At 39.6% G+C, this 11,072-nt stretch overlaps 1 protein-coding gene across 10 annotated transcripts in view; it reads left to right on the plus strand.

Annotated features, from left to right (window-relative positions):
- Positions 1-11,072, plus strand: part of eya4 (EYA transcriptional coactivator and phosphatase 4) — a 50,350-nt gene that overhangs the window by 37,749 nt on the left and 1,529 nt on the right. For 5 of the 10 annotated variants that reach the window (XM_065285478.1, XM_065285473.1, XM_065285475.2 and 2 more), the window contains 9 exons: positions 13-187; positions 1,147-1,283; positions 3,271-3,354; positions 5,131-5,220; positions 5,334-5,392; positions 6,657-6,817; positions 7,009-7,123; positions 8,242-8,363; positions 9,390-9,490. In XM_065285478.1, coding sequence (XP_065141550.1) covers positions 13-187; positions 1,147-1,283; positions 3,271-3,354; positions 5,131-5,220; positions 5,334-5,392; positions 6,657-6,817; positions 7,009-7,123; positions 8,242-8,363; positions 9,390-9,490 — 1,044 coding nt within the window. Of the gene's footprint in view, positions 1-12; positions 188-1,146; positions 1,284-3,270; positions 3,355-5,130; positions 5,221-5,333; positions 5,393-6,656; positions 6,818-7,008; positions 7,124-8,241; positions 8,364-9,230; positions 9,332-9,389; positions 9,491-11,072 lie in introns of all 10 variants that reach the window. The other 5 variants (XM_065285477.1, XM_065285476.2, XM_065285482.2 and 2 more) reach the window with 2 other exon arrangements.

Below are 11,072 nucleotides of genomic sequence, written 5' to 3' on the forward strand. Positions count from 1 at the left end.
GTTTGTTTGTAGCAGGAGTATTCCTCCTATACCGCATTTGGGCAGAATCAGTATGCTCAGTATTACTCCACAGCCTCCTACAGTTCCTACGTGACACCTAACAGCTCATTGGATGGCACAGGTTCAGTCTCCACCTATCAACTGCAAGACTCCACCCCCATTATGACAGCAGCTGACCTGAATCCAGGTAAGCACCAAGCGTATTGTAATTCGTCCTGCACTCTCTATGCTATGGACATGATAACTCAAATTGTTCAGCTTATAATTTTCAGCCAGTAAATGATGATCAGGTAAAGATCAACCCTAACCCTGACTTGAACCAAATACCTAGCAACCACATATCAATCTCTCTCTGAACATCTTGTAGCAACCATTTAGCAACGACTTGGCAAACACCCACAACACCCTAGCATCGTGCCAATGTCTTTGGCTCAGGCAAGCATCACACATTTTCTTTAAAAAATACAGCTTCACATTTAAACAACTCTACTGCTGTCATTTATCTGTCAAAACAGGGAGAATTGGCATTGCAGTTTATAGTTAATCATTCCAACAGAGCAGCTAATCACGCATGTGAAAGGTAGAATGGATATGCGAGTGTTTTAACTATTGTAACAGTGCTTTTGGCACAAAGGTTTGTGTAGTTGTTGATTATGTTAGATAGACCGGTGATTAAGGGTGCTTGGGGGTTTTGTGCAGAAGTTCACAAAGCCCAAATTTCTGTGGGGTCCTAGAACTGTTTTCTTCAGTGATTTAGCTTGGCTGCAGTTCAGCGGCGCTCATTATATTATGACTTTTTTCACAGTTTGACTCATACACACACACACACACACACACACACACACACACTCTTTAAGTCGGTCCAATATCCAAATTTCATGATCTATGTTTAAGTTTATTTTCATTTTGTAATGCAGACACACATTTATGTTTGAGATCTGGTTTTGGATACGACTGTTCCCTGAATCAAAATTTTACCTAAATGTTGGCCTGAACTTGATTGTTGATAGCTTCACTGAAACATCTGAATGGAGTCAAATACAAACATGTATGATTAAGTTTTAATGCATGAGTCTTTTAGCAGGACCAAGCATCTTTTTTATGCTTCTTTTACGTCATAAGTGTTCCTTGGTTTCCCATGTGCAGGTGAGTTTGAAGCGGGGCAAAGTCCCTCCACGCCGATTAAGGAGATGGAAGACAGGGCGTGCCGAGGGGGTGCGGCTAAAGCAAGAGGGCGGGGCAGAAAGAACAACCCCTCCCCACCACCTGACAGTGATCTTGAGGTATGCTTTTATTTACACAGGCCACTAGAAGGATGGATGGATTGACAGATAGGCAGGCAAGCAGGCAGGCAGATATATATATATAACATATGGATGGATGGATGGATGAATAAAGGGACAAATGGATGGATGGGCAGACAGATAGATATGCAGGCAAGCAGGCAGGCAGATAGATATAACAGACAGACAGGCAGACAGACAAATAGATAGATAGGCATAAATGGATGGATGGGCAGGCAAGCAGGCAGGTAGATAGATACAACAGATGGATGGACGGACGGACATACAGACAGATAGAAGGACAGATGGGTGGATAGAAAGATGAATGGATGGGCAGACAGATAGATTCCAAATATAGATAGATAAATAGATGGATGGATAGACAAATGAATACAGGGACAAATGGATGGATGGGCAGACAGAAAGATAGGCAGGCAGGTAGATAGATACAACAGATGGATGGATAGATGGATGGAAGGATGGACGGACAGACAGACAATCAGATAGAAGATTGGATGGATGGATGGATGGATGGATGGATGGATGGATAAATGAATGGATGGGCGGACAGATAGAAACATACCACATATAGATAGACAGATGAATACATGGATAAATGGATGGATGGATGATAGACAGACAGACAGACAGACATATGAATAGACAGGTAGATAGATAGATGGATGGATGGATGGATGGATGGATGGATGGATGGATGGATGGACAAATGAATACAGGGACAAATGGGTGGGCGGACATATAGATACCACATAAAGATAGATGGATGGATGGATGGATGGATGGATGGATGGACGGACGGGCGGACGGATGGATGGACGGATAGATAGATGGACAGACATATGGAAGGACAGATGGATTGATAAGTGGATGTGTACCACATATAGATAGATAGATAGATGGATGGATGGATGGATGGATGGATGGATGGATGGATGGATGGACAGACGGATAGATAGATAGATGGACAGACATATGGAAGGACAGATGGATTGATAAGTGGATGTGTACACATATAGATAGATAGATGAATACAGGGACAAATGGGTGGGCGGACATATAGATACCACATAAGATAGATGGATGGATGGATGGATGGATGGATGGATGGATGGATGGACGGACGGACTGATGGATGGATGGACGGATAGATAGATGGACAGACATATGGAAGGACAGATGGATTGATAAGTGGATGTATACCACATATAGATAGATGGATGGATGGATGGATGGATGGACGGACAGACGGATAGATAGACAGATGGACAGACAGATGGAAGGACAGATGGATTGATAAGTGGATGTATACCACATATAGATAGATAGATAGATGGATGGATGGATGGATGGATGGATGGATGGATGGATGGATGGATGGACGGACAGACGGATAGATAGATGGACAGACATATGGAAGGACAGATGGATTGATAAGTGGATGTGTACCACATATAGATAGATAGATGGATGGATGGATGGATGGATGGATGGACGGATAGATAGATAGATGGAAAGACATATGGAAGGACAGATGGATTGATAAGTGGATGTGTACACATATAGATAGATAGATGGATGGATGAATGGATGGATGGATGGATGGATGGACAGACGGATAGATAGATAGATGGACAGACATATGGAAGGACAGATGGATTGATAAGTGGATGTGTACACATATAGATAGATAGATGGATGGATGGATGGATGGATGGATGGATGGATGGATGGATGGATGGACGGATAGATAGATAGATGGAAAGACATATGGAAGGACAGATGGATTGATAAGTGGATGTATACCACATAGATAGATAGATAGATAGATAGATAGATAGATAGATAGATAGATAGATAGATAGATAGATAGATAGATAGATAGATGGATAGATGGATAGATAGATAGATTGTTATCATCACTGTTTGTTGACTGAGATGAGACTCATGTGTCTGTATGTTTTTACAGAGGGTGTTTGTCTGGGATCTGGATGAGACAATCATTGTGTTTCACTCACTCCTCACGGGCTCTTATGCACAGAAATACGGCAAGGTGAGAAAACACCATCATAATCTACACACAGACTCACACTCACGTATAATAAAGTTGGCTGGCATAAACAGTTGTTCGGGTAAGCATTAAAAATCAATTGAAAACCACGGACACACAATCTCTTATCTAAAGTAATATCAGGTATCTTTCACACATGTGTTTTGTGTTTCAGAGGTGTGATATAAATTTTACTGCAAAAAGCAGATAAGAGATCTGACATACAGTATATACAGAATGAAATCTTCATGTTGAAAGTCAACTATGAGCTTCTATCATAAGCAGAACCGAGTAATTACATTTAGCACCGTGACGGCCAAACTCAGGCTCAGGAAGCGTCAGACTCCTTCTGACATCTTCCCTCATTTCTTGTCGTTCAGGCGGTGAGAGACATGGAGACAGCTGCGTCTATTCACGGCTCTGGAGCTATTTCTGCCGTCTGTATGACGATCAAAACCCTCCGTTCTTAAGCACGCCCATCGGAGCGATCGTACATGCCGTCACGCTTAAACACACACACACAGACTTATAGAGACATCAGTGCTAAGAGTGTGAAATTACCGTTCAGTAAAGAGAGCAAAGCAGTTCAATGCCAACAGAACCTGGATTGTTTATTTAAAATTTTAAGAATAACCTCCATTATAATTTTTTATCGTGTGCTTATGTTTCCTCCAAACATTTTCAAACAGTTGAATCATCATTTCCAATCTCTGTCAAGAGTTTTGCCATTAGGTGTGAGTGTGTTTGTGTGCATGTGTGCTTTTCTATTCTCGTTCACTGTCTCGACCAATCACATCACAGCCAACAAAATCCATCACACATGATGATTTTTACAGCTGGGTGCCCCCCTTCCTTTCACTCAATGGTGTGTCTATGTGTTTGATGGTGATGTTTTGAGACAAGTGTAGAGTCTGTCATCATAATGCTATAACTATATATTTAAATATTAAGATTATCACAAAATCAATGTCTTTATCAGCCTTTAAACTGCATTCTTATGGATTATTTACAATGCTTGAAGATAACACAGATTTTAATTATATTTCTCAATATTACTCAGTTTTATTCCTTTGAATTATTAGAATCACATTTATTACAAAAAGTAAAATAAATTACTTAAAGATGTAAAGGGTGTTACCAAAATCCTGGACTTTGGGACCAGGACTCTTCTACGTTTAAACATAAGCTACACTAACTATAAAAGAAAAAATACAGTAGCAGTTGCTCCTAAAAATCTTATGTTATGTGCAGATGTACAGTATGTCATGTGACATTTAACTATTCCTTATTTAACTATTATTAACTATTCAGGTTGGCGAGAGAAATCATACTCAAATTAAATGTCATAAAGTAAAAAAAAGGACAAATAATTATTTTTTGGTGTATTGTTGCTTAACAATGACATTAACAAATAAAATACAAAACATGAAGTATCAAGGGATACGGGTGCGATATAGGTGTGTATTTATTTAAAATTGGCAAACATTAATAATAATATCATACTATTTGCAAATTGAATTGCACTTTTATCTTTCTTGCATATACTGCATAAAAACTGTATTGATTCTCGTTTGCAGCCGAAGAAGAATAGGACATTTTTAATGCTATGTCATCAGCAAAGTGGTTCCGATATAGCATTTCATTTACATAAGACCAAAGCCAAAAACATTAAGCTTCACTAACATGTTCACATTATTTTTTTTTTTGTCTTGCTAGCACTGTTATAGGCACTGATGTCAGTGACAAATAATGTACTAATAAATAATATTGATACCCCAGGACCCTCCCTTAGCCGTGACCCTTGGTTTAAGAATGGAGGAGATGATCTTTAATCTTGCTGACACTCATTTATTTTTTAATGATTTAGAGGTAAGCAAACTCTTTACACACTTGTGCTACGTGTGCGTGTTTGAATCCATTTGTATGTGATTGTGTGGCCATCTGCTGGTTACCTGTGGTAACTCCTTTGTGTGTTATTGTAGGAATGCGATCAGGTGCACATTGATGATGCCTCATCAGATGATAATGGACAAGATCTTAGGTGAGTTTATGAACTATATGTGACCCTAGACCACAAAACCAGCCAAAAATACATTGTATATTTTATGCCAAAAAATCATTAGGATATTAAGTAAAGATCATGTTCCATGATAAAGATCATTTGTAAATTGACTAGGGTAAATATAGCAAAACTTGATTTTTGTGGGTGAATGCAGGTGCTAAGGATTTTATTTGGACAACCTTAAAAGCGATTTTCTTAATATTTAGATTTTTTGCAGCCTTACAAACCATGGAAAGCTTATTTTTTTAGCTTTTATGTAAAATATTTACCATTATGACTGGTTTTGTGGTCCAGGGTCACAAATATGAGGTTAACTATACAGTATGCTTTATAGTATCTAGCACAGTGGTCTCCAGCATGGTGCCCGCGGGCATCTGGTTGCCCGCACAGAGTCTTTGAGTTGCCCGCTTAAGCACATTCTATTAAAAGCCTCAATTTTAATATTTAATTATTACATATTTTTATATTAGCTTGCAGCGGTGACCGGCGACCTCTTTTTTTTTTTTGAGAGCGCTCGATGCGAAGCTTGTCACAACATGTATGTAGCCCGTCATGTATGTGATTCGTAGTTTCAAAATATGTGTTCTGCACGTTGAGTGATCCTATGTGCATCATGTGTCTTGTCAAAATAAGTGCCTGCTGCAGATGCATCTAAGGGTTTATGATAAAAGAGACGCTCGCGTTTGCCAGATACTCGCATAATCTCATGCATAATCAGAGTTTACTGTTAAGGGAGTGTCTTGCGTGTATTTTGTGAACGTGAGCGTCTCTTTTATCATAAACGGTTTTGACGCGTGTGCGGCAGACACTTATTTTGACAAAACACGTGATGCACATGGTTCACATGACGCAACAAACACATAATTTGAAAACACGAGCAACACACGACACTCCGAACACATAGTTTGAATTTGCGCCCCCCGGATGAGCAGTCATGAGGCGCCACTGTTAGCTTGACTTCTTTTACGTATGTTAACATTTTAAACAGAAGTAAAACAAGTAAAATAAAATAAAATCAACAAGTAAATGAAAATGTTTTTGAGTAGACTATATCAAAAAAGTAGATTTTTTATCTATTGTGGTAGCCCTTGCTCACAAAAAGGTTGGAGACCCCTGATCTAGCAGCTATTTCCCCTTTTCATTTCTATTGAAAAACATTTGAATTTGAATTTCTTTAGTGCAGCTTCAACAAAATGTCTATGTATTGTACATAAAACAAAATTTTTATTGTTATTATCAACAGTACTTACAGTTTTGCCACTGATGGCTTCCATGCAGCTGCAACAAGTGCAAGTCTGTGCCTAGCAACAGGAGTTAGGGGCGGAGTCGACTGGATGAGGAAGTTAGCCTTCCGATATAGAAGAGTAAAGGAGTTATACTGCACCTACAAAAACAATGTTGGCGGTAAGATATTGACTTTTGCATGAAACAATAGTGTATCCAGGGGGGTTAAGGTTGCATGTTAAAATCCTGTATGCGTCTTTACATTAACTATAAGCACTCACGTATTTTCAAGGATAGCCGTGCTCAACCACATTGTGGGATGCTTATGAGTTTTATTGTGATTGTGGTGTTTTCTTGATGGTTTTTGACAGGGATGCTGGGGCCGGCTAAGAGAGAGGCGTGGCTTCAGCTAAGAGCAGAGGTGGAGGCTCTTACAGACTCTTGGCTAACCACTGCACTCAAGTCCCTGTCAATCATCAGCTCCAGGTATGACACTTGAGCCACCTGTTTCACAGACAAAGCTTAAAGGCGGGGTGCATGACCTTTGAAAGCCAGTGTTGATATTTGAAATCACCTAAACACGCCCCTACCCGTACAGAATATGGACCTTCTTACTGCTGATTGGCTACAAGTATGTTTTGGTAGTCGACCCGACTCCCTTTTCCAAAGTGTTTTAAATATATCAAATATTCCGATATAGCCGATCTCCAGGTCTGGTGGTACCACTTTTAGCATAGCTTAGCATAATCCATTGAATCTGATTAAACCATTAGCATCGCGCTCAAAAATAACAAGAGAGTTTCAATATTTTTTGTATTTAAAACTTGACTCTTCTATAGTTACATCGTTTACTAAGACCGACTGAAAATTAAACTATACTCTCATTCTGGTGTAATAATCAAGGACTTTGGTGCTGTAACATGGCTGCAGCAGGCGCAATGATATTAAGCAGCAGCCGAAAATAGTCCCTTTAGTAACTTTCAATAGCAGGGGACTATTTTCGGGCACTACGTAATATCATTGCACCTCCTGCAGCCATGTTACGACAGCGAAGTCCTTGATTATTACGCCAGAATAAGAGTATAGTTCCTAGCCATATCTGCCTAGAAAATTGCAACTTTTAATTTTCTGTCGGTCTTGTGTAGATGTAACTACAGAAGAGTCAAGTTTTAAATAGGAAAAATATCGAAACTTTTTGGTTATTTTTTAGCGCGATGCTAATGGTCTAATCAGATTCAATGGATTATGCTAAGCTATGCTAAAAGTGGTACCGCCAGACTCGGAGATCAGCTGAATGGATTCCAAAACTATAAAAATAAAACGTTTAACTCAAGGGGAGCTGGAAAATTAGCATATTTTCAAAAAAGTGGAGTGTCCCTTTAAGGTTAAAACACATGTTTGAGCTGTCTCAACGGAAAATAATGACACATCTTAAAATATGCCAGTGCCATTGATTTGTCTCAAGACACACACAGTAATGTATTTTTCTAAAGCATGTTTATAAAAATGTTGCCAAGTCTCAGTCCTGGCTTTAGCTAAGTCTTGTCTGTGAAACCAGGCCCATATATCATGCTACATAACACATCTCTGTGTCTCTCACACAGGAGTAACTGCGTTAATGTCTTGGTGACAACGACACAGTTAATACCTGCGCTCGCTAAAGTGTTGTTGTACAGCCTGGGCTCAGCCTTTCCTGTCGAAAACATTTACAGCGCAACCAAAATAGGTGAGCTTTTTATTTGGTTAGTGTGGAAGTGTTTTATTTATTTGTGTATGTGCTGAACATTCTCTGTCTCACGGTATTTCATTAAATCATAAATGAAAAATGATCAGGGTGACCCGGTCATGGCATTTTTACTCTCCCACACTTCATCTGATGATGAGGAGTTGATTCTGATTGGCTGCTCAACAGCTTGTATTCTGTATATCATTTCTCCTGGAGGTCAGCTTGAGGACAAATAAGTGCTATAAAGGGCCTTACGCAGTATTGTGCATTTTTTGGCATGTACTATGGGCATGGTGGATTTGCTACATGCACACTTACAATCTGTGATTTGTTGCAATTTCACAGCATAAAAACAATTTAGCTACTTGCACGCAACTAAAAATGTTTGGCTACAGGTACGGATTACTTATCCAAATGCACTTCATTCTGTTTTTCTTATCTGTTTTATTTGTTACCATCGCTGTAAAGCATTTTATTGAATGAGACTTTTTTTCATTCTAATCTGATCTATCATCTTGTGTGACTAGTCCATAATGCTTTCGTGGTCTTGTTGAGCCAAAGACACTTCCCACATCCCCATGCTTGTTAAAGTTGTCCTGGTAACAGCAAAAACAAAATGTTTTGAGAGGTCAAGGTTTGTATTGTGCGTGCAATAGCAACTATCGGTTCAAATTCATGTCATTTTCATCTGTATATGGAAAAAAATCCTGCTCAGTGTGCTTCGCAACTCCATTTTTCACTTCCTTTCCATTTTTCTTTCTGCTCTCTCCGATGTAAACTTGGAGCCTGGATTTTTAATTAAGTAATAAATTCTCATCGTGCATGATTGTGCGTTAAGGTTCAAGTCTGTGATTTGTATTTTCGCAGGTAAAGAGAGCTGTTTTGAACGTATAGTGTCCAGGTTTGGCACTAACATTACATATGTTGTGATTGGCGATGGTCGCGATGAGGAGCATGCAGCCAGCCAGGTAAAATCTCCCCTTTGACCCCTAACCTCTGACCCCTGTCACCTTGTTTATGTTGCAGGCAAAGAGAGTTGCTTTGAACGCATAATGCAGAGATTTGGCAGGAAGGTAGTGTATGTTGTTATTGGGGATGGTGTAGAAGAGGAGCAGGCCGCTGCCAAGGTAACGACACCCAGGTGACCCAGAAGCAGTGTGTGACCTCTCCGAATGGACTTCCTGTCTGTGTGTGCTTTAGAGCTTCAAATAGATCAAACTTATGGGCAGCTTGCGTGCAGTAGCAGACGCTTTCTCTGATCATCTGAGATCGAGGGTTTTCTCAGATCCCCAGAGTTTCAGAACAGAGCTATTCAGCCGAGGGCTCTCTAAGGTCTGAAGCATCTAATCCAGCCAAACATTGCATCACTTCCCGTGAGCAGATAACATGTTGCACCATTGTGATTTTTAGGAAAGATGGGCTGGTAGCCCAGATCTAGCCTGAAGTTAGTAAAGCGTATCAACATTATTTAGCCGAACATCTGCCTTAAGACCCAGCTGAATACTTTTGTTCTTGAAAACGACTATGGTGCATTTCTGAACGGTGTGTGCAAACCAAAATATGTATATTTTGCAAAACAGATAATTGGTTCTTTTTCGCAAGACTATACATTGTGCTGTGGATTTGTAAAGGGTTTATTTGTAAATCAGTTCTTGTGTGTGATATTTTTCATAACAATATTAAAGGTCCAGTGTGTGGGTTTTAGCAGCATCTAGTGGTGATATTGCGAATTGCAACCAACCTCACTTTCGAAACGCAAAGGAAGCTACTGTAGTTGCCACAGGACAAACATTTTGTCGTCTGAGACAATGGCCCTGTCCCAAATGACGCACTTCATGTGGACTTTCAGCCTCGTGGCCATAAATTGCGCATGCTCGCTACAAGCCGGAGGGTGTCCCTTCTGTCATTTTTACGCTGTGAAGTGTGCTCAATAGCGCCCCCTTTGCACCCTTGATGTGGCAAAGCCAAGTCCTTGCGAAAGAGCAATCAGACCAATCAGACGATGGAAGGGAGGAGTAAACACTGATGGGCAACTTATCTTCCTATTTCCGGCGTGACGCTCCAGTCTGTCAAAAAATACGACTCCGGTGTGCCCTAGTGGTCTCGCGTCAAGGGTCCCGAAGGTCTGCTCTACATTATGTCATCAAAGTGTGGACTCTGAGGAAGTCCATACGTCTGGAGTGTGCCATTTGGGACAGGGCCAAAGTAGGGACGAAACACGCTCTGTAGAACAGTCGACGGCAGCTTCCATGTAAGGGGACCCGTGGTGTGTGTAGATAAAAATGGCTCATTGTAAGGTAATAAAAACAATAGAGTTCATTATGTAAGATCTTTATACACCACTGCTGGGCAAACATGAACCGCGATTAATCGCATACAAAATAAAAGTATTTTTAGGCATTATATATATTAGTGTGTGCTGTGTGTAATTATTATCTATATATAAATACACACAAACACACATTCATGTATGTCTTTAAGAAATATTTACATGTGTATATATATTTAATAATATTTTTATATATTCTGTATTATATATAAATTTAAAAAATGATATATAAATAAAAAAATTCTGAAATGAATATATGTATGTGTGTGTGGTTAAATATACATAATAATTACACAAAGTACACACACATATATGCAAAAAAGCACTTTTATTTAGTATGCGATTAATTGCGATTAGTCTTAGGGCTGGGAAAAGATTAA

Source organism: Paramisgurnus dabryanus, chromosome 21, assembly GCF_030506205.2.
Source record: "Paramisgurnus dabryanus chromosome 21, PD_genome_1.1, whole genome shotgun sequence".
Lineage (NCBI taxonomy): Eukaryota > Metazoa > Chordata > Actinopteri > Cypriniformes > Cobitidae > Paramisgurnus > Paramisgurnus dabryanus.